Genomic DNA, 24,122 nt, shown 5'->3' with positions numbered 1-24,122 from the left:
ACACGACATTCCGCGATACGACACGCGCCCCCTCTGAGCCTCACCCGCCCCGCCCCCCGCGCCATGCGACGCGCATACGCCCAGCGGCTCCCCCCCCTCCGTGTGCCCCCGGGCCCGCCGCGCACGCGCAGCATCTCGCGATTGGCCGTCCCGGCTGCGGAGGAGCCGCTGCCATTTTCCTGCCCCCCGCGCCGAAGCCGGGCCGGGCGGCGCGCAGGCGCAGTGGCGCCCCGGTGGGGAAGGTGCCGCGCGGCCCGGCTCGGCCCAGCGTTCGTGCGCCGGGGGGATCCTGTCAGGGTACGGGCCGCCCGCAGCCCCGCTCCTCCCTGGCGCCCGGGCCTCCCCCGTCAGCGAGTCGTGCCCCTCTTCTCACAGCCCACCCCGCCGCCACAGCCCGCCCCCCCGCCGCCGGGCCGCGACCTCCCCTCTGCCCTCGTCTCGCTTTTTTTTTTTTTTCGTTCTTTTCCCCTCCCCTCGGCTCAGCCGCCTCCGAGGTGTCCCAGCCCGGGGCTCCCCGCCTCGGTGGCGGCTCTGAGGAGGGATCCGCGGCCACCCTGGAGCGGCGGGCATGGGCCCTCCGCCGCAGGGGGGGCTCCCGGCCCCGGCGGGCGCTGGCGGTGCCCAGGACCCGGCGGTGCCGGACCCGTCGGGGTTAGAGCGGGGCAGGCGCTCGTCCTTCCCTCACTGAGGCGCCGGCCTCGCCTCTTGCAGCTGCCCGGAGTTTCTGCTCGTTGAATCGAGAGTTCTCGCTCCGGGAGCGTAGGGGCAGAGCGGGCTGCTCGGAGCCGCCGCAGCGGGGCTGCCAGCAAGATCTCCGTCCGTGCAGCGCTGCTGCTAGAGTTAGCAGCCTGCCGCCTCTCCTCTCCGGTTCTTTTGGTCTCCTGGAGAGGAGAGGTGAGCTGTTGTCTTTCCCTCTTGTTGTACCGTAGCAGTGGAGAAAGTAGGCTAGCTTGCAAGCGGCAGAACTCGTTCAGGATGGCTTCGAGCTGACAGCTGCGTTTATTTTACCTTGAGAGTCAGCTCTGTGAAAAGGCCCATTGATGCAGAAAGAGATTAGCACCGTGTTAACTGCGCGGTTCTCTCTCCTTTGCTGCAGTGCGCACTTTCACCGTTGTCTCCTGCTCTGCCTGCTCCTGCTTTCAGCATGGTAAAGAAGAACACTATCCCCGATGGGTAAGTATCCCTCACACTAAGAGAGGCAGGAGCGGGCACAGTCCTGCCCACAGAGAAAGGGCACTCGCTGCCCCAGGCACTTGCTTGCCACAAGCATCTTCACCACTTACTGCCAGGTAAGGTAGGTATCTTCTCCAAGACACCCCAGCCCTTCATACCCTAGGTGAGTATAATGCTCAAACCTGTCTGTGAGCACGTCTCCTTCATTGGCTAAATGGAGTCCCTTCTTCCTAACGTCAGGCGCATACTTATCTGGGGTACTGGAGTGTAGTCTGTCCTTACTCACATTTGCTACCAAGAGTCAGGGAAGAGCAGATAAGATGGGAACAGGTGGTTGCATGCATGTGATCAAGAACATTCAGGTCCAGAAAGACAATCCAGTAGGTTTTTTTGTTTTGTTATACAAGAGGACAACAAAAATGTTTGATCAATGAAAATAACAATAAGCAAGCACTATTTTACTGTTTTTCTGATGACTTGAGTGGGAGTGCATATGGGGACCACAAAATGGTCTCAGTTAAAACGAACATGGTTCTATTCTTCAATTCCATCAAAAAATGTCAAAGGAAGTCCAGGTTTAAAAGTTGAACCTGTGTGTTACTGCTAATAGCAGTACAAACTTCTTGGGTAAAAGTATGTGCTGAGATAGAAAGGCACATCGTAATGGAAAAGTAACTTAAAATTCATATTTTTTTTTTTTAGGAAAGGTGGACATTATCCAGGTTTCAGGGAAAGTTTATTAACATGCTTAGGAGGAGCAATAAAATATAAAAAGCATAATTTCCTGTAAAATACGGTGGTCTAAAAGCAAATAATAGAAACAAAAATTATGCAAAATTAAAAAAAAAAAACAGCAGAACTTCAAGAAACTGAATTTTTTTCATAGCAGGCAAACTCAGGGATTAAAATTAGAATAGAATTTAAGAAAAAGCTATTTAAGCTTCTATGAAAATTCAGTTAGAAAGTGGACACAAAAGATTGAACTGGAGTGGGTTAGGCTTGCAAGCATTAACAGAGAAAGCCTGAAAGAATAACTGTTGGGCTTGTATTCTCCATACGCAGAAATTACGAAAACATTTGTCATGCATCAGGTGCTTATTTATCCCTTCATCCCATTGCGTTTGAGCTGGAGCTGCTTTTAGGCTGTATGCATTTCTTCTGTAAGTATGGAAGAAACAATGGACTCTGCTTTTGGCTTCTGTGCTTAGGATCTAACACCTGTGCCTCTTTCAAGGAGAGAAACGTCTGCTGTGGAGTAACTGGTTGTAAAGCTAGAGTTAACTGATGATACTGCTGTTACTCGTGATACTGAAGTGTTTTCAACTTACTCAGGTACTTATTTTTGATACTATTAACAAATCAGGCCAGACATTCATAGTATGAGGATTTGGGCAGTAAAGTTGAAGGACTTGTCAGTCTGCTCATCTCATGCAGCACTATATTGATATCATTGTGCTACCACAGTATATTGTAGTTTTTTTCTCTGTGAATTAGATTAGTAGAGCAAGAAAAAAATAGCAATGAGCCCTGGAAAAGAAATGAAGGAAACCTAATTTTAATCTAGGTGATGCTACACATGCAATTTACTCACCACAAAAGTAGTTGTTGGAAGAGGTGAGATTGTGGTGCGCTATAGGACAGGGACCAGTTCAGACAGTATCTTACTATGGAGATAAGACCTCAATCATACCACAGCACTGTGATAACAGTAAACCTAGCAGTAATTTTTTTGTTTTTAATGATAGTGCAAGAGAAACCCTGTAGTAGATAAGCAAAAGAAAGTCAGTCTACACATAGCCGTTTTTACAGGTTGTCTTTCATTACTGCCTCAATTCTGTATGCAGTTCTTAACAGTTTTAATCCAAATTCCTTTGTGTTAAAGCAATACAGTAAATTTGAGGTTTCACTTAAGCTGTAAGTTAGCTAGAGATAGCACAATTAAACAAGAACGGGTATAATTTTTTAAATCATAAACTAATTACTATCACCTTTTATGATACAATGTCTGCAGCATAACTAAAGTTATCTGCATGTAAGGGTTGTGTTTCAGCACTGAGCAACTTTGCTGGTATCAGAACTCTGAGTGTACTCAGGACCTAAAGAAGTATTAATACTCAATTTCGCCACTAGATCTGCAGTAGAAGTCTTACACCTTGTTCTTGTGTCCCTGTCACTCTGTCCTAGCCCAGAATGTTTGATGGTATGCTTTTTGCACAGTCTTTGCTCCAGCAGTGGGAGGAGGAGGTAGACTGGAAGTAAGACTTCCTGTACTCCTTCATAGTAAAAATTATTTCTCCCTTTTCCCAATAAAGTCTCGGAGCAGAGATAAGGTGTGCAGTATCCATTGCATTCTCAGTCCTATAAAGTCACACTAGAGAGATAATTTTATAACAAAATGAGATGTATTCTAAGAGAGGGGTTCAAGTGATCTGTTCCACTGAAGTTTCCACCATGGTGTCAATTTCAAGTTACTCAGTGTCTGAAACAGGGTTGTCCTAAGTAGTTGTGTATGATGGTGTTTTAGGGGACAACTAGCCAGTAGAGGGAGTTCAAGCCATCTAATGAGCTATCACAAAATGCTGTGATGGTTTTACAGCTTTATATATGTGTGCGCATCAGCATTTCAAGTCCTACTGTGAGTATAATTTAATAAAGTCAGATTTCAGTTTTGAAAAACATCTGCAGAAATACCACCCTATTATATGTTTTCCTTAAAGGATCTAAAAAAATCCCAGGAGTGGGGTCATTTTATTATAAGGACAAAACTGAATTATTTTTGCCTATACACTGTGAACATACTTTTTTAACTGAGTTATTCTAGTGCAGACTTAAAAACATCAGCATTTCATTTACAACAGTGTTAAAGACTGGCATAACTGATTCTGTATTTTGGTCTATGAAATGCATGTTCAAGGGTGGATGGGAGAGAAAGATTACAGTAATGCGAGAGTTTAATTGTAAAGTAAAAGTGCTTCGTACTATTGGGCATAGAATGTTTGCATTTAAAAAATGCGGTACTGGAAGAATACCTGAGTAATGATTGTATCATTGCCATACAGCTCTTAAGGCACGGCTTTAGCGTTTCAATACACCACCACAAGTGCAAAGCTATGCAATTACTTACAGATATGGGAAGGAGACTTTTCTCCTGTGCTTTACATCCACATTCACTGTTCTTTTTGCAAGCTATGACACAGGCTGAAGTAAAGCTAAGGGAGAAATCTGTTTTAACAGATGATTAACACCTTTCTATATTCTCTTCCATCTGCTTTTGACCAGTGCATAGTGTTCTGTCTTGAAAGCATGTATAGACCTTTTAGGGGGTGTCTTTTCTTCAACAGACTGTTATCAGTTGTGGTATCTATAGAAGCTACTTGGAAAATAGAGCTGTGTGTATATCATGTAGTACCAGTAGCCAAAAAGGAAGAGAGATTGCAACTAGTATTTTCTAAATGGTCTTGCTGCAGCTCCTGGTATTTCATACTCAAGTTTCTCTACAGCTACTATATTATCCTTTTTCAATGATTAGGAATTCACTTTCCAAGGTAGGTTCATAATCATAAGATGTTCATAATAGGCTTCAGAATTGTAGAAACACCTGAATTGTTAAGCAAACAATTATATGGGCAAAATTCTGCCTCAGTTCTGTGATAGTTGATGGTAGTTGGGAAGTGACGAAGACAAAACATGATACTGAACTGGGAAAGGCAAATAATTAAATAATTTACATTTTGTTGCCTTTCAGGTCTTGATCTACGTGTAGTCCATGGATTGTTTACCTATTTGAAACCTTAGAGAAATAATGCTCTAATTATAAATGCATTGTTTGTGCACAGTGTGTAACTGTTACGTGATTCCACCTTAGACTCCTACCACAACAACTTTCTAATGTGAATGCCATCAGTTCTATGGGCAGAGCTATGCCCTCTATAATTGCAAATGCCTAGATCTGTTTCAAGGCACAGAAATAGATGTGTCTGTGTCTCAGTGAGACACCACTACCTTGTTCAGGAAACTCTTACTGCCGTTTTTCACCTACTTACTTCATGTCCAGCTTGTTTTTTAACTCAAGCCTCTGTTATCTTTTAATCACTGCTACAGGAATGATGATGGTGTCAAGTCTTTTGAGTAACACCTTTGACTCCTGGGTTTCTTTCCATTCAAGCAGGACACAAATTGTGTCATAATTCTCATTTGCACTTGTTAAAATACTATTTGTCTTTGGTTCTGTAACTGCTGTTTCTATGACCTGTAAGTCATTCACCTTTGGTCCTTTCAGCCTTTATCCAGACTTCAAGAGTTTTACTTAGGCCCTGCCGCCTTTACTTCCCAACCATATTCCTTTATCAACCACAGAAATAATTGAGTTCATTTCCTTAGACAATTTTTGCTTAATTTTGATCTGCTGGTTTTTTTGAAGATCATTTTCAGTTCTGCATCAGTATCCTGAATTTTATTATTATTATAAAGGTAACATGCAACATATACGCTTTACATTTTCTGATAAAGAATGTCTTCTGCTCATTTTCTACTATAGAGCTGCCAGCAGCATTTGCATTACTTGCTGATTTTGCAGAAGTCTTGAGAGGATTGATGAAAAGTTCAGAATTTTGCAGTCTTCCTGTTACATTGCTAATTATAGCAAATAAGATTTGTGAGCAATCTTTAATAACTTCTTGCTGGCTTCTAGTTGCTTGGAATTTATGATAATCATTGTAGATTTCCACTCATGGTTTTCCAAGAGAAAGCTGGTTAAAGACAACCTGATTTTCTAACCTATGATATCCAGCTGTCTTCCTACATAGGCTGATTGGCCTTTTGTGGCTGGGATGCTTAACTTCTGCCTTCCTTCAGAATGCTTTTAAACATGTATATGTGAATATGGCCTCTGGCTGCTTGTCCAGTTAAATCCTACTTTTGTAAAGTATGTCATATGTTTTAGTGTTATTGGCACTAGTTTCTGTATCCCTAGACACAGCCCATCTTCTAATTTTATTTAGAAACGAGCAAAAGTTTTAAATAAAGAAATGTAATTTCCAGAATTATTAAAAATAGCAAGAGGCTGGAGTTGTTGTTAAACCTGATTTTCTCATTAATTTTAACAGTAGTTCAGATTAAATATACATCTAAACATGGCTTACAGCATGTAGTATCTTTTTAAGATGATCACAGAATCACAGAGTGGTTTATAACGTGAATTAGATCAGATCAAGCTATGTGCAGGGCAGATTTCACAGGTTTTTTTGGCTTTTTTAATTGAGCACTTCTTATCACCAGGATGCTTCATTATGTTGTTGTTTTTTGTTAGATTCAGTAATATTTTCTGTATACTAACGCTTTTGTGATCTTATTGATTCATGTACCATTTATCTGTCTTAAACTAAGAGAAGTGAAACAGTTTCAGATGTTGTTTTTCTCATTTTACAACAAAATTTAGTAACTCACCTCAATGAAGGTAAAATCGATCTGCTAATAGACTTTTCACATAAAGTTTTTCATAAGCTTTAAAAATACTGGTATCTCTGAAATATGATACATCTAGGGTTTCTTCAAGCGCATTGTAGAATTTGTGACCACCAGTTCTTCATGGTTTTGGAATTACTAGCATTTCGAGTATTGTAACAAATCTTCATATTACTAAAGTGATTTTTGCTAAATTTTTTGTGTGATGGCATATTCTTCGGATTTTGCAAAGTGCCAAGAGAAAGTGCAGCAAAGGCTGTTGCTTTGAAAAAGAAGCATATTACAAAGTGAACACATTTGCAAAACCTAGCATTATATTTTTTAATGATAGTAAACTTAGCATTTCATTGTTATTTAAGTAACTAACAATAGTGACTAACACTGTTATTTAAACAACTTTTTAAAGGTGCTTGATTCAGCCAAGTTGAAAAACTTCTGTCAACTATGATACAAAAAGACTTATTTTTACCTGTTGAGCCATACCCTTTACTTTATATTGGCACTACTTGTTTGTAAGTACTGCCCTAACATTTTGAGGGGATGAAGCTTTCTGGAAGTTGAAAAAGAAGGAAGGAAAAAGACTGTTTTCAAATGTACTGACAATATCTCAATACCACTTTGTGGAATAAGTGCAGATTTGGGGACATACCTCTACTGTATGATTACAGCAATCATGCACAATGTATATTAGAAGTATTTTCTTTATAACAGTGCTTTATGGACAGTAAAGATTCCTTTTATTATGACTCCTGATTTTAGGTTTGCAAACAGTAGGAGTGTCTCTATGTAAATTGTGTGGCATGCTAAATAAGCTGATCAGTCCGGTAGTAACACTCTGTTGATATTCTTCTGCCATCTTCTAGGCAACTCTCTTTCATTTATCCCAGAAGAATGCAGATCTGTTAATTGCGTTCAGATACATAATACCATAACAAAACAAATATTTATTATAGTAATTCTAGAAAGATCTTAGTTTCTTGGTGAAACAGGTTACTATTTGATGATGGATTTTAATCTTTATAGATATATAAAATATTTTTTTTTAAAGTGATCATTTTTTCTAAACTCTTGTGCACATCAGTTACAACTGCTTGATCATGTGGTCAAGGAATTTAAGAACCATTGGATCCTGTTGTTTGGAAATCTAAAGGTTAATATGTTATGCTAGTGGGCTGCATGGCCCATCATAGGAAAAAAAAAAGACAACTATCATTTATGATTGGAGAAGTGTTAAATAACTATTACATTAAAGCTGTATTAAATATGATAGGGTTTCCTGATATGTAAGATACACAGTTTGAAATAACTATTATAATTTTAGAGAGGTGTTATTTTTATGTACTGTTTTACCAAAGTTTTAATCCTAAGAGGAGATACCCTTATTTTAGAAGTTTTACGCGGAGCTACTCATCTTCTGTTGAATCATGTTGTTTGAAAATACTTATAATAAATGTTTACTTAATTGCAGATGGCGGAGCTTGACACCAGTTGGACAGCCTATACCAGGAACTAGATTTATTGCATTTAAAGTACCTTTAAAAGGGGTATGTATAAACAGTAATTACAGATTGTCTCTACTAAATACAATGCAAAAGTAATGAATAGCATTAATATTCATGCAAGCTTCTGGAAAGTTTTATGAAAAAATATGTTGTGGTCTTTAAAAAATCAGTCCAGTCATCTCACAATGGCTTTATGTACATAATATATTCTTTTCTCTCTTTCTTTTAAAGTTTGTGTTTGATGTTACTCTTTTATTCTTCTGAAAATCATACAGTCTTGTTTCTAACCAATCAGCAAAATTGATTTGATCGCTGATTAATTTAGTGGCCTAAATTCATGATCTTATTTAACATCTTTTCTTGACTGTTATGAGAGAAGTCCAGTTATCAGTATGGAGGGGCTTATGATACAAATAACAGTCCAGGCAGTATAAGCCCAAGTACAAGTTTACAGAAATCAGGCTATTAACAGATTCCAGCTACTGCAGTACTTTTAAGATTAGAGATCCAGACTACCAGTTCTGTAAGCGAAAACTTTTAGTGATATGGAGAAATGCAGTATTTGTAGATTTATTTGATTAATGTGTTAGTAACTCCATTAGATTCTTACTAAGATGGAGTAATGTCTTAATCTATTAAATACACTGAGCCAGCTCTCTACATTTTTTGTGACAGGACAAAATGTGGAGGCTGTCTTTTTTTCGATTCATCAGTTCTTTGGTGGATTGAGGGATAGGGTTGCAGATTTGCCCTTTGATATAAATTAACACTTAAAAGTGCTGTGCAAATTAACTCTTACAAGGCCTTGCTTCAGATACACAGGAAAGAAGTTTCTAAGCTCTTTTAACATTCAACAGCTAGACATAATCGTAGCAGTTAATAGTAAATATTCTGTCTAAGCTATTGTCTGCAGTTTGCCCACACACAAAAAAATATTATTATGATTTATTAGTGCCCATTATGTTTTCAGTCACCATTCAGTTCACTTCTGTTAACAATGACTGAAGTGGAATGCTCACAGTGTTCGCTTCCTTAGCTGCTTTCACACAGCTTCAGTATGATGTTTTTATTGCTTTGACACCAAAGATCTCAGACTTGATATTGGTCATATTCTCCATGGTACTGATGGATCACACAACAGGCACGTCTTCTGCTAGAGATCTCCAGAGGGTAGATCTATCCACTGGTGGATATAAGATTCAGTAGATTTATAATTAGCTTCTTTGCTGTTTAAGTAGGAGAGATTTTTGCATCAGCAGCTCCTGTAATTCCACTTGATCCAGCACCATTTTTTTGCACAGACATACTGCTCTAGGCAGGATTTTTTCACTGCATATTTTTCAAGTTCCTTGTCTCTCCAGATTTCAGAGAAAGATACTTCATCACCAACTTCCCCAGTAGCTCACTCTTCCCCTGTATCTTCTGTGATAGCCTGGAAGGAGTTCATAAGCCAGAGATCATAAAAGGGTAGACATTTTCACAGAATTCCTGATGAGTTTTCCAGAAAATCTTAAATACTCTTTCAGTACATAGTCTTTCATAACACATTTGACTGTTTACTCAACCAAGCAATATGTTTACAGGTGTCTTAGTTTTTAAAATTGTGTTTCCCCTCAATGTTAAGTGTGGGTTCACGTAGTAAAAGAAAAAAATCTTTCAAGTTCTATCACAGACTTGTGCGGACTCGTGTTTTATCACCTCAAAGTTAGTAAATTCAGTTGCAAATTTTATTAAAAAACACTGCTGAGTAGCTGAGAGATGACTGACTACTCTTCATTTTGTTTGAACTTGGACAACCTCCACTGTTTTTTCAGCAGTACACCAATTTTTGAAATAGTTAGGACTGAATACTTCTATGTGCTTTCTACGCTACTTTTTTTAGCTCAAGCTTCCTAATCATACATTAGCTTGGGAATGTCCTGCTGTTTATTCTTTAATGAGAATTCCTGCATCTGTTTCTCAACTTGACTCAAATTGCTTGCTAGCATCTTAAATTAGAATCTGTACAGTCAAAAGATGGAATAGTTAGTTACCCTATAGCATCTGTGGTTCTGAGAAGGTGTATGGTCTGTGGCTGCCTTCCTTTCCATTAGTTCTGAGTACAGTCTACTTGAATTTCTTATTGACAAAGGAACTGAGAGGTGGTTGAGGCTGCTGCGTCTGTTTTGCCACTGTCTTTATTGGTTGTAACAGAGCCTGTGTCAAAAGGCTCTCACAGTGAACAGCTCACTATTCAGAGAAAATCCAGTTTTGCGCATGAGGCATTTTCATACCTAGAATGGAGAACACGTTTCAAAAACCACAGCTACAATAGGGTGAGTAAACAATTTTTCCACTGTGTCTGTCAAAATGAAATTAATTATTCATTGTTCACCAACATGCAGCTTTTTTAGCCACTGTATTTTAGTCTTATTTAATATTTCCAGTGCTACACATGCAATAATTTTCCAGTTCTATACATGCAAATACATTCTACCAAGAGATGAAGCAAGGTTAAAAATGCCTGCATAACATGGGGAGAAAGTTAAAACCTTTAGAATAAGTGAACTCTGATATCACAACTTATCACAATGTTTTCTGTGAAATACGCAGTTAATTTTGTGCTATTGTACAGTTGGTTTTGTACAATAAGTTTTAGGGGAAAAGGGTTAGGGTGCTTTGCTTTTTCCTGTGTAGTTACTTAATCAGTGTGTATATATATATAACTTAGTGTATATTATATATGCAGCATTTTGTAGGATTTTTTACTGTCAAATCAGTACTTTCTCAAATAATGTTTGCTAATGTTGTGCAAATGGAAGTTCCTCCACATTTTGTTGCCTTTTCATCTGAATAGGAACAAATTCTTGATTTCTTGTTATTTGGTTCCTTTTCGTTTCTTAATCTGTATAAAACATGGATATGGTTTTAATAGCATAAACATTCCCTTTTATAAACTGATGTTTTCTTGTTTAAAGTGGCTGAATATTACAAACGTTTTGTTATTAGAGATTAAGCAAATTTTTCCATTTTCATTGTAGGCAATTAACCAGAGGCTTACCCCAACCCAGAAATTTACACCAAAAGACTTGATTGCTGCAATGAAAGCCCTAAATGTGGAGCTTGGATTAATTATTGATTTAACATATACCACGCGATACTATGAAGTTAAGGTAATGCAAGAATAATAACAAAATAAAGTAGCTGCTGCCATATTTGTTTTAAAGTATTTATGCATTTGCTCATCTTGAATGGACAAGTTGAGCCATCTAAACTTACTTTGTGGCTCTAATAGAAACCAAATGATTTATCACCGAGGAAATAACTCTCTCCCCCAGCTAGTTACATTTGTGGCTTATTTGTATTATGGTTGCTTAGAATAATGGATAAAGACTTCAGTACTAAGCACGGCAGAAAAGATGCTGAAGACTTGCAGCCTGTATCCTGAAGACATTCTCATTTATGCCCAGTTGGGCTTTTTTAGTAGTTTATTTACTCGTCTTCAGTGGAAAGTATGCATTTTAAAATTACTTCATTTCAAATTTGTTACCTGTATAGTCCAAACAATTTTGATTGCTTCCTACTGAAAAGGAAAATAAATAGAATTGTTATAACTGAATGTTAATCTTTGAATGTACATTGACTTGACATGCTTAGGGTGCAGATATGCATGTATATGGTTGTTGTTGGGAAGGGTAAGTATTGCTAATAATTGTTAAATGTGTTAGAATGGAATTACAAGAATCTGCTCTCTTTAGTTAATGTTCTGCCTTATTGTCAGGGATAAGTAAGGCCTGTGTAGAAACTCTTCTTTGAGATCAGGTCTTTATAACAGAAATGCAAACGGTAGTTTCTGAGAGCATCTCTAGAGTCATGTCAAGAGCATTTTCAGTTTCTACACAGTGTTTGAACTACTGTTTTTCATGGGCATTGTTTTAGATACTGCTTAAGGTTTTCCCTTGCTGCATGATGTCAATAATGTTCGCTATTTTTTTCTTCTTGTTGCTAGGACTTACCTAAAAGTGTGCAGTACAAGAAACTTTACACTGTTGGACTTGAAGTCCCTGATAATGCTACTATCCTACAGTTCAAAAAGTGGGTCAGAAAATTCCTGTGGGAAAATGCAGAAAATGGTAAATACCAACATCTTAAGCTGTAAAAGACCAAAAGTTTTATTTCAGTGTTAACTGCATTGTATATTAATTACAGTAGATTCTTTAAGACATCTGGGATCTCAGATTTGTCCTATTTGTACTCCTTGATGCTGCCGTATTTATGCTTTTTTATTTTACTTCTGTAATTGTGCTGGGGAAGTCTTCCCTGTCCAGTGCTTGTTGAATGCCCTCACCTAAACTCCACCTCATAAGTACCTGTTTCACAAGGTTTAAATCAATTGCCTCCACCTAGCTGACATAGTACTCAATAGAAACAAGACTTTTATCTGTCTCACTCAAGTTGTCCTCCATCAGTTCAGTATCACAACTGCCGGCCCATTATGGATGTTTTAAATAGCACAGGGTTTCTCTGATGGCACTGGGCACAGATATTTGTGGGCGACCTAATGGAGCCCATTTAGTCTGACATAGCAGTTTTCTGAATTATGAACCCATTATTGCCCTCATACCCTAGCAATTCTTAAAAATCATTTTGCAGACACAACATCAGGGTTTCCACAGTGTGGATCTGTTGCCATTTTAGTGTTTTTGCATTAGTACAATTCTCCCTGGAATGATACAAGCGCTTTTCAGGGAAATAAATTTGCAAGCACTTTGCCACAGCCTGTTTGCAGCTTTTACCTTCTCACTTTATTTGCTGCAGATTTTAACTGTTCATTTATCTGATATTGAGGAACTATTCCTTCAGACTTTTTTCATGCTAATTGCTATGGTTACTCTGGCATTTTCTGTGAGAAAATACAGTTTAAATTTCCAAGTACATACAGTTTTTGCTGCAGAATATAACTGTTGTTTTGCAGTGGAAGGTCAGCTCTGTTGAATGAAAGAGCTCTGACCTAAATGTCAGGTATGAGAGCTTAAACTGGAAGTGGTAGGAAAATTAAAAAGTGTAAGAAGATGGTTTTGTCCTTATTCAGAAAGTTAATGTGCAAGTTCTTCCTTCGCTCTTTTTTGGCCTTAGGAAACTTACTTGGAAATTATTTTTTTCCTTCTAGTTTTAATCCAGTGATTCTTTTAATGGGACAAAGCATAGTCTGTATTTAAATCTAATTATTTATTATTGTCAGAATTAAGAGAATCAATTCCTAATTTGTTACTGTTCCAGCTAGTAAGACTGTTTTGGCAGGGTTTATATAAATACAGAGGTGTGAGAACTTCCATTTTTATGTTAACTTTAATTGTAACTTGCCCTCTGTTTCAGATTACCCCTAAAATTTCTCAGGATTCTTCTTACAAATAGTTTTTAATAAGTTCTGAAGGGTTAGGACACCAACCTAGAATAAACTTATGTGATAGCATGACTGTCCTATTCTGTGGTGAACAGTTGTAGAGTATCTCATTCAAAAATTTATCAAAGTCCATTTCAAAGACTTTCTGTCAGTACTTTGTCCCTGCCCGAACTTTGTTCTGCTGATGTTTGTCTTCTAAAAATCTCTCCCCAGACTCTCAACATATTAATATATCCTTACATTCTTACACCAGCTTTGTTCTAAGTATTGTTCTCCATCCCCTGGTATTGTAAATAATATCTCAAATTTGTTTTTACAGACCAAATAAGATAAGCTTCCTAGGTCCTTTCTCATTAATTAGGCCCTATGTTTATTACAATCATGGTAGTCCTTTCTTTATGTATTTTAATTTGAAATTTTTTTCATTGATGTGTGGGATAGTCTGGATGAGGTTTTAACGCTGTCTTGCATGACCACATTAGTGTTTCCCCCATTTCTGTTGGAAATAGCTCAGTTGAAACACCCTAATAGAAATAAGTTATTCTCCTTTTAGTCTATAGATGATGGGTATAAACTTTTCAAGAAAGGTAAGTTCTGGCTGGAGGATGGCAGCTTTCACTGACTTCATTCCTCTTTATTTTTTCCTATGGTCTGCAGAGTTAATCTCAGTCTTCACAGGTTTGGAAGTAGTGAGTTAACTGCTGCTAGAGGTCCAGCAGACTGTCTCCATGTGTCTGTTATTTTACAGGAGTGACAGTATCAATTTGTAAATAGCAAGCATTATTTATCATTGCTTTACTAGAAAAGTACAACACTTATTTTTGTCTTGCTCTAATTTCATAGTAAATTTATTTTCTGAACTATTAAAGCCTGTGTTTTCCTTTTTGATAGAGAAACTCATTGGTGTCCACTGTACTAATGGAATTAATAGAACCGGCTACCTTATATGTAGGTAAGGGTTGTATAAAAGCAAAAATCAGTGTTCAAAAAAGATAGTGGCTTTATATTAGTCTGTAAGCCCTTTGGAACAATAATCTAACCATGTTTTTCTTCAGATATCTTATAGATGTTGAAGGCTGGGATCCAGAGGCAGCAATCCAAGGTATTTCATGCACTTTGAACTAAGGCAAATGTCGAGCTGTAATTCACAATTAACTACAGTTGTATTCACAAATACTATAATTCTATTTTACTATCCTTAGAATTATCTCATGTGCTGACCTCCATAGAAGATTTCTCTGACTGTTGATTCTGTTCCAAACAAGTTTTGAGCATAGCAAATTGCACCACAGGAGGATGTTTCAGCTGCTTAACAATTTTTTTCTTTTGCTTTGAAGGGGTTTTTCAGTCATAGGTTGCTACTACTACTAGTTCTGGTTGTTTAAAATAATAAAACAAAAAAAGCTGCAATGATCACAGCTTGATAACACTATTAAATACTTCAGCATTAGTATGAATGCGAGTTACTTTTTTTCAAATTCACAATCTTATGGTCAACAGAAACCTGCCTTTTCATATTGTTGTGGCTCAGTTTGCTCACATTTCATTAGACTCGCATCTCTTTTTCTTTAGCTTTTGGTGATGCTAGAGGTCATCGAATAGATGGTCTTGTATATCTCACAGATCTCAGAACACAACCAATGAGAAGGTAAGCTAGAGCTTTTTTTTACTGCTTAAGATTTTCCAGCATGTTTACTGGTATTTTGAAGAATTCACTTACATTCATAAGCCAGAATTAACCCCCTCTTAAACATTTAGTATACAACCACACATATTTTGCAAGACTTCTGATATGAATAACATGAAATACAATGTACTTCCTTTGTTTATCTTTTGAGGTTCAAAATATTTTTGTAATCTGATGTGTACTATTGAGCATTGTTGTAGTTGTATCGTACTATTCCAACTATACTGAGTCTGTATTCTATCATTATAAATTGAAAAGAGCCACTGCAAAGATTTCATTACAAGCGCAGGTCTGCCTGCTGTTGTTGGTAGAATCAGATATTTAAAAAATAATATAGCAGTTCTAGGGGGAAAATAGAGTATGGGGAAAACTACTCAGAGTGGCAGATTGTTCTCAGCTCTATTGTTCGTAGTAGACTATCCTGATGCATAAGAAATATTTTATCATATCCACACCCTACTGTACCTAAGAACAGCTAATCCTTACATCTTACTAAGTTATTTGTACCAATGATATCTTGTAGCATTAAATTGATTTTAAAATAATATATGAGTGATTTGGGTTGTCCTAGTTTAATTGAATGCCCTTTGTTCTTGTTTTAATGCTATCATTGCTTTATAGACTTTATGATTAAGTTAGTCCCATATCATATTTTTGAATAGGTATGGTGCTTGTCTCATATATTTTGGATGTTGTTCCAGATGTATGAAGTTTAGGTATTCTTTTTGCTTTCTCTGCAGCCCTCCCCCAACTAGTTTTACAAGACTGAAGTTGTGTAAGAAAATCATGGATACCTGTAACTTCAATTTAACATCCAAAAAATGCTGTAATTCTCAACTGAAGAATCTTTCTGTTTGTTTTTTTCCTCTCTCTCAGTAGTATGTTTAAATAAATAAATAATAAAAAAAAGCTTATATGAGCTGTTTTTATTCTTTCTAGTAACCTTGGAATGGATGTATGGGATTCAGATGAGGATATTGTTCCTCCTCCACATGCCATGGAAGGACCTATGGAACGATTCCCAAATGAAGATTTTCAGGGGTAATAGGCTGAAATGTGAAATTAAAAGCCAAAACTCCCCAGAGTGGGAAGGATAATTATTTATTACTGTGTGTTGTTTTTAAAGTACCAATTCATTACAATGTTACAAGAAGGTCAGCTGATTTTAACAACTAGGTGTGGTGTTTCAAAACATTGGAAGTACTATAAATATTCTAATTTAAAAGAGATTTTATGAATATAGCCTACTCACGCAAATTATATTTACAGAATATGAAAAAATTCAAAAGATACAGAGAAGACTGGGAATGTATGTTATTAGAAGTTGCTGAGTAATTAGTTTACTTGGGAAAATTTTAGAGTTCCTTCCTTATTATTCTGCAGTTGTCTGCAATTATTTTTAACTAATTTGGAATCACTGGTTTTGCCTGTTGAACAAGCACTATGGAATTACAATTGAACGCTTGTCACAGCTTCTTCTATGACATTGTTTAAAAGTTTTATAATCTTTCTTACTGTTTAGATTCTTAGTAGCTGTGATACGTATATATATATTACTTGCAATGTCTTTCATATCAATTCTTAGTTAAAAAAGCTTACTTTCATTAATAACTTGTACTTAGGAGTATAGATGTTCTATTTAAGAAAAATTCTTTGCAGGTCTGGGAAAAGATTAAGAGTTTATGATGAGCACTCTCAGAATGATTTGCAAGGACAGATACAGTTGAGAGATTTCGATTTCATTAATAAGGGAGCTGGACAAAGACGAAGACCATTTCATGACCATCAGACTCAAGATGATTTAAGAGCACCAATGCAGATGAGAAATTGGGACTACAACAGGGGACCAGGACAGCGGCGAAGGCCCTTTCCTGATCACCAGTTTTATGACGATTACCAAGAAGATACGCAGCTGAAAGACCTAGACTTCAGTAACAAGGGAGCTGGACAACAGTTGAGACCTTTTCATGGACACCAGTTCCATGATGATTTACAGGCAGAGAGACATTCAAGGGACTTTGAATTTAACAGAGGCCGTGGACAAAGGCAGAGATCTTTTCCTGACCATCCATCCCACAACAATTTGCAGGAGGATATGCAGTCAAAGGAGTTGGATTTTGGTAGCAGGGGCCGTGGCCAGAGACGGAGGCAGTTCCATGACCACCAATCACATGATGAATTTCAGACTCCAATGCAGTTGAAAGAGTTAGATTGTGTCAACAAAGGTCCTGGCCAAAGACCAGACCTTTCCATGACTATCAGTCCCATGATGACTTACAGCCACAGGTGCAACTGGGAGATTGTGAATTTGTTAATCGGGCTCATGGACAGAGGTTGAGACCTTTCCATGATCACCAGCCGCACAACGACTTGCAAACAGAGATGCAACTAGAAGATTATGATAATAAAGGTCCTGGACAAAGGCGCAGACCTTTTCATGACTGTCAGTCTTATGATGACTTACAGGAACAGCCCCAGTTAAAAGATTTTGATTATGTTAATAAAGGGCAAGGACAAAGGCCAAGACCTTTCCATGATCATCCTGGTCACGATGACTTGCCACGTGAATGGTGTTCAGACAGGTAAATCACACTTTAGTTGTAAGGCCAGGATTAGAGAGAAAAAGTGTAGAGCTCAGCACTTTTAAATTAAATTTCAAATTAGTTCTTCGATATATAAGTATAAAAAAATAATTTGAAACAATAATCCTTCTAAAATCATATATGAATGATCAGTTAATTAATTCTTTTCATTTTGACCTATGGAAGGATTTGATTTAAGCTGGAGTGTTGTAATTTCGAAAGCCAATGTTTCCTAAACTAGAAGATTATATTTCTTTAAATTAAAGCTTATGTTTTACCTTTTTCAGACTCAGCTTGAAACAAAACTTTGTCCCAGTTTGTTTTGTATAGAAACTTAGATTTAAACAGCAATTCTCAAGACATGAAATTTTATTTATGTCCTCAGTCAAACTGAGATAAGTGCTAATACTAAAAGGAAGTCTAACTTTCACATATTTCGTGAGTTAATAATTTCCTCAAAATCCCTTTTTCTGAAGTTGCATCATATTCTCCCAAATACATACACCACTTACTACTAAGCCTGCTGGATTCCGTAGTCAAGTTTCTGACATAATATTTAAAAATATTTTTTATCTTCAAAACATAGTTCAGATATTTGCCAGTAAAGCCTGATCTAATCGTTTTCATTGTACAGGTGAAACAGAGGACAGTGTATCATTACCAAGAAATATTTTGACACGTTGAACTAATAAAGTTAAGATACTTCTATTAAAATTTCATTTGAAGTAATTTTAATTAATACTTTTCAAGGGCCTAAAATAATTTGTATTCCTCTTAACGTGCAATTCTTGCAATTATTTTCAGAAGTCAATCTTTTTCTTCCCATGAAAATGTACCGGAACCTCATTTTTCCTCATCTCCTTCACTTCATAGAGATTATGGGTCTGATAATGATGACTTTAACAGAAGCTATAGGTAAATAATAGATTTCATATGCTGTTTTTTTGACTTACCTTTCTACTTTAATCCCTTCAGAATCCAACCAAAAAAAAATAATTAACTGTACAGTGTAAAAATTGGTTTTACGTTTTTTTTTTGCTTAAATGCAATTTAAACTGTTGAACCTGAACACTGAGCAAATGACATGACTAAATTGTGGTTCATGCATATCATGCTTGAATGTCATTATGAAATGGTTTGAGAAGCCCTAACTTGAGTCATTAGCATGAAAAGCACAGCTTAGACTGACTTACTATAAATACAAAAAAACTGTTTTCAGTAAGCAGAAAAGTCGAAGTACAGATGCTGTATTTAACTCTTAACTGCTGTCTACCACATAATACTACCACAATATACCATAATGAGAGTATAAAGAAGAGAGAGGCAGACTCTTCATGGCGCACAGTGATAGGATAAGGGGCAACAGACTCCTGTTGCTAATGGACTCCTGACTAATGGAACTTCTGTAATCTGAATGGAAAAAAAAGTATTACTTTGAGGACAGTCAGACACTGAAATGGGTTGTCCAGAATAGCTGTGGAATCTCCATCCATTGAAATATGCTGAATTCAGCTGGACATGGTCTCTATGCAACCTTATCTAATACAACCTACTTTGAGCAAGTGGCATGAATATGTACTACTAGAGATCCCTTCTATAAAATTAATCTATGGTTCAGTGAAGGTGAAGATTTAAAATTATGAAGGTTGTTCTGAATTGGTTTTATACTCCACTTTACAAAGTATGCAATGTGCTTGAGAGTAAAGAGAATCCAAAACAAAAAGTGTATATATAATATTTTGTAGATTCTTCTGTCACAGAAGAATACATAACTAAAATAATTTGAGATGTATTTATATTGCCTGTTGAGACTATCTACCAGAGAGTTACTGTTACATATTCTTCCCAAAAATGAAAACACAGGTTCAAGAACAAAAATGGACCCTAGGTAACCTTCAATAAATGGGCACTTTTAATTAGAAACAGAAGCTGAAACAAAGTACTTTCTAGCTGAGTTACCTACTATGAAAAGATTTAAATTTAATTGCTAGAATTGAAAAATAAATGTTCGTGACATCTACTACAGAAGATTTTAATTTTAGGGGGTATAAACAAAAATAAGACAATATTTGTTGGTTTAGAGTTATGCAAGTTTAGTGGTGCCCACTGACAATAAATGAACTGTTTTATTTGTAAAGACTTCATTGTGCATATTGCTCTTCTTACAGTAATCGAACAAATTGTTCAGAAGACAATAGGAGAGTGCATCCTTCAGAAGAATTTAACAGAGGAAAAAACAGATTTGCACCATATTCTTCACGTACAATGCATCCGTCTTCATCTGTACACCAGGAAGGTAGTTCAATAGACTATGAAAGAAAAACTTTCAAGGTGAACCTACCAGAGAGATGGAACAAGGCAAAAGATTACCAGTTGTAACAGTTGATTACAATTATGGTCTGCCATTAGATTATGGACCTGGAGAGGAAGAGGGAAATTATGATTTACCTCCAAGAGATCGCTACAGCTGGCACTGAATACAAAGGACAATGTTTGCTCAGCTTAGACTTCCGTTTACCTATTTTGCTTTGTATGTGGACTTTTTTTTTTTTTTTTAAGTTAGGAAAATGCAAATTTCAGTAGTAGAGAACTGGTCTCTGTTGTAAGATCAATTTCTACTGATGTTTTGTTCTTTATATTTATTAGAGTGTATTTGTTCACTGTGTTTGTAGACAAGGTCTCAGCACACATGGAACGAAAGTAGTCGTTCCTTTAAGCAAAGTTGGAGCCCTGTACCTTAAACCGTACAACTTTGAGTGATTGTAATTGTCTTTTGTTTTACATTTCTTTAAACTGTATGTAATTTCAGGATGCAAGAGTCGTAATAAAATACTGCACCATCAGGTAGACTTGCATTGAGATTATGGAAAAAGTACTATGGCATTAATGGAACAAATTTATGTCAACTTCATCCTTTAATAATAGCAGTTTGTTATTATTGCTAACGACTGCTAACAACGTCTGTGACATTGCAGTTTAATTCCATTTTTTTGTACCATCAACTGACGTAGGTGTGCTCTGTTCCATAGCAGATTTTTTCCCAGATTGCTAATAACTTGGAAGTAACTGGAGTTTGAATAGTCTAAATGTGAAACTTGCTTTTCATCGTTCTGAATATCTCATCCTAATTGTGTGTTTTTCCTGATCCCACAGATTATAAATGCTTCAGCATAGCCCAGTGCAGGTGAATTTCACAGTTTTCTCAGCAGCACATCCAATGAGGCAGGTCATGTATCAACAGGTTGCCTGTCTCAACTGGCCAAGATTGCCTGCGCCTTTGTTTAGACCTTCCTGTTTGTCAGTCAAATGTCTCATTCTTCACTTCTGTTTTCTACTGGCTTCTTTTTTGCAGCACAGCAGAGTAATCAGAATGGAAGAATAACCTCTTTAGGTAAGTTACTTTTAGAGTCATGCATTGGAACGGTCTCCTCTGAACTGCCATTTCATTGGGTCTCAGGAAGGTAGCGCAACAAACAGTAACTGAATTCATGCCAGCAGCTGCACAGTAGCAGCAACAGCTCCTACTTTTGTTAAGCACATCTTAGTTCATAGGACAGAAAACAGTATTAATGTAATACTTAAGTGAACCAAAATTTTTACATTTTTCAATATTACTACATTTTAATAATTTTGATGTTTTTAAAATGCTACAGGGAAAGAAGGATGAACCTAGACTATGACATAAAGATAATTGAAATGACTGCTAAATATAATGTGGAATATAAAGCAGGAGGGTGGAAGTATACACTAGAAAACTCCAAAAAGACGACATTCAGAGCAAGAGCTCCACAGACCTTTTTTGCTTTTTAACTAGCACCATGAAACTCAGATTTCTGAATTCATGGGTCTAAATAAGGACTAGACTTGAGAAGTGTGGAACATCTGGCAATTCCTGTTGCTTTTTAACACATGCAGAAAGCTCCAAAATCAAAGGATTCTGTGGATATAAATTCAAAGTGCAGATATTTCATTGCCTTTGCAACTGGTAGAGCAACTTTACTTTGTATAATGAACAAAGCCAAATTGTTCCCTTATTTTCACAGCAGCTAGTCAATAGTATTTCCCATTAAATCTAGGATTGTGAGCCTCATTAATATGCTCTCAGGAATGAAGTTCTCTATATGTAACACAGTTTTGGGACTAAGCACTAAATGTTAAGAAAAAGGAACTTTTTTCCTTCACTTACTCTTTTTTAAAATGAGGGGTAAACAAAGTCTTTATGCTTCCTTATTTGGGGGCAAGGAAGATCTGCAACATGGGCTACTATATTGCCAGATTAAAAATAAACCAAAATCAACCAAAAACCTTCTTGGTATTCTCAGTGAGAGAACTAAGAATTAGGGACTGGTGTTACAAGCATTTGTTCTCTTTTTACACTATGTATACAGTATTCATAGAGTGAATAAAGAAGAGATACTTGCTCCTTATATTTTTGGTTTTGGATTTGAATTAAGTTTTTAGGATTGAAATAACCCTACAGTCAATCTTCACTTACTTCAGTCTGGGGCTGCTGGGACTCCCTGGATACCTGAAAAGCTGATGGATACACTGGAAAGAAAGTTCAGTGCAAAGAGAAATGCGGCAATTCCACAAGGAATTAGGAGGGGTGCTAGCTATTACCAGTCCTTGGTCAACTCCTGCAGGACTGTTTGAGAGTTTGCATGCTGCTCCAGAGTTTGGGAGCCTTTTAGCTGTCTTCAGCTAAAAGCTGAAGCTGCCTTCAACTGTCTAGCTGAGGAATATCTGCAAAGGGCCATTTCAAGCCCAAACCCAAATAAGCTTTCTCAAGCTCCACTTATGTTACTACATTAAATGTATCTGGAAATGCTCCCAGGCACTGAGGCCAATTGACGTGAGATGACTAGCACCTCTGTGCTAGTTACGTTCTAAACCACAGTGAGACGGTTGCAATTTGGGGATGGTCCCTGAAATGTGTCTTACCTCCTGAAATATGCCAGGAGTTGTTGGGGAGAGGGTTAGCGGCACAGACCAAAACCTTCCACCAGTTTGCTAGTACTGAGTATTGTATTTCATTGCCAGGGAACGTGCTGTGATTACCAATACAGCCAAGACATCTTCACCAATGGAGTCTCTAGATGGTTCTTAATGTTGTAACAGTGCACATGTAGTTGCTTACTAGTGCTCTGGACACAGCACCTACAGCAGATTACACCAGAACCACACGTTCTGTGTGCACAGTGCTGTAATTCAGAAAGCCTCCCAAAGCACAGAGAAGTGATCTACCGCAGACTACCTTCAGCTGAAGCTTACTAGCCTGGCTGGAGTACAACTGACTACATTATATGAAAAGGATGTGCTAGGTGCTCCTGATGTTGGAAATTTATGTGCAGATGTACCTGAAGTGGCTCCCCTTGGCAGGGCTCCATGCCACACATGCTGCTTCCATAGCAGTATAACAGCTGGGTTCAAGCTGCCCCAAGCAGCTGGATCTGCAACCAGATGTTGACAATAAAGATCAGCTGTAAAAATCACCTGATCGTGCATAATTAATAGTTTGGTGGCATGGTCTTCTTCAAACTAGGAGCCATTGGTACAGAAAGTGTAGAAAGTTAACTAGTAAGGATATTCTCCTTCAGTACAATGATGGGTGTTCTCTTTTAGGATTTACAAAACTTTTAGACTGTTATGTAGTAGTAAAAGACGCCTGTTTAGCAGCCCATTTTTTTCTCTAGACTATAGTTGCTACAAGTAGTTCATTTATTGTTTTTTGTGTCTAAAATTATTTGGCTGTAATTATTACAAAAATCTGTGGTTCTGTATTTCTGCAACTATACGTGATATTTCTCATTCCAGTTATTTTCCCTAAAGGGAATAATGAAGACTTGGATACGCCTGCCAACCCTAATACTACAGGATGTTTTATAGAAGACAGCACACAGGATCCTGAGTGGCTTCTCTCTGAACTAAGAGAGCATCAAGCAAGTAGGTATAATTACAGTATCCCTGTGGAGACATATCGGGCATTTCTGCATCCCTGGTGTAGTTACTCAGAAATTCTGACCATCACCCACAGTACAAAGAGAGTTTACTGTTGCTTGAGCAGGACTCTGAAAGCCAGGCTAATGATAACGAACAGATGATGTTTGTACCACATGAATTTACAATGATTGCCCCAGTAGTTACCCAGCATGAATGAATTATAAGCCTGGTGGTTTCCCCAAATGGGTAGAAATGGAAATTTATACTTGAATAATCGTGCTTACTTTGACAAATATGGAATAAATGCTGGCTAAAATGCCCTTTCAAGACCAGCCATAAAGAGGGCAATGGATTTAAGACGTCCCCTAAGACAACCTTTGAAAGTTACTTCA

At 37.5% G+C, this 24,122-nt stretch overlaps 1 protein-coding gene across 6 annotated transcripts; it reads left to right on the top strand.

The window, feature by feature from the left end:
* Nucleotides 1-111: 111 nt before the first annotated feature.
* Nucleotides 112-20,637, top strand: LOC121072954 (RNA/RNP complex-1-interacting phosphatase-like). Of its 6 annotated transcripts, XM_040563304.1 has the most exons (13): nt 112-297; nt 712-894; nt 1,097-1,173; nt 8,105-8,180; nt 11,159-11,290; nt 12,127-12,250; nt 14,413-14,473; nt 14,577-14,623; nt 15,094-15,169; nt 16,148-16,249; nt 16,868-17,790; nt 18,595-18,705; nt 19,959-20,637. In XM_040563304.1, exons 3-11 carry the CDS (start codon nt 1,145-1,147, stop codon nt 17,544-17,546), a joined length of 1,326 nt encoding a protein of 441 aa, XP_040419238.1. In that variant the 5' UTR covers nt 112-297; nt 712-894; nt 1,097-1,144; the 3' UTR covers nt 17,547-17,790; nt 18,595-18,705; nt 19,959-20,637. The 6 variants fall into 6 exon arrangements, with proteins under 6 accessions (XP_040419238.1, XP_040419239.1, XP_040419242.1 ...); XM_040563305.1 differs by lacking the exon at nt 712-894 and having other exon boundaries at nt 183-297; XM_040563308.1 differs by lacking the exons at nt 112-297; nt 1,097-1,173 and adding an exon at nt 10,270-10,453 and having other exon boundaries at nt 404-894.
* The last annotated feature ends 3,485 nt before the right edge of the window (nt 20,638-24,122 follow it).

The sequence above is a fragment of the Cygnus olor genome, chromosome 7, assembly GCF_009769625.2.
Source record: "Cygnus olor isolate bCygOlo1 chromosome 7, bCygOlo1.pri.v2, whole genome shotgun sequence".
Classification (NCBI taxonomy): domain Eukaryota; kingdom Metazoa; phylum Chordata; class Aves; order Anseriformes; family Anatidae; genus Cygnus; species Cygnus olor.
This window is presented reverse-complemented; position numbering and strand designations above follow the sequence as displayed.

Bases quoted from the DNA above. Each gene is read 5' to 3' on its own strand.
- LOC121072954 (XM_040563304.1), top strand. From the start codon at position 1,145: ATGGTAAAGAAGAACACTATCCCCGATGG. The intron at 8,181-11,158 runs GTATGTATAAAC...TTTTCATTGTAG, and splicing joins TTAAAGTACCTTTAAAAGGG to GCAATTAACCAGAGGCTTAC. The intron at 12,251-14,412 runs GTAAATACCAAC...CCTTTTTGATAG, and splicing joins GTGGGAAAATGCAGAAAATG to AGAAACTCATTGGTGTCCAC.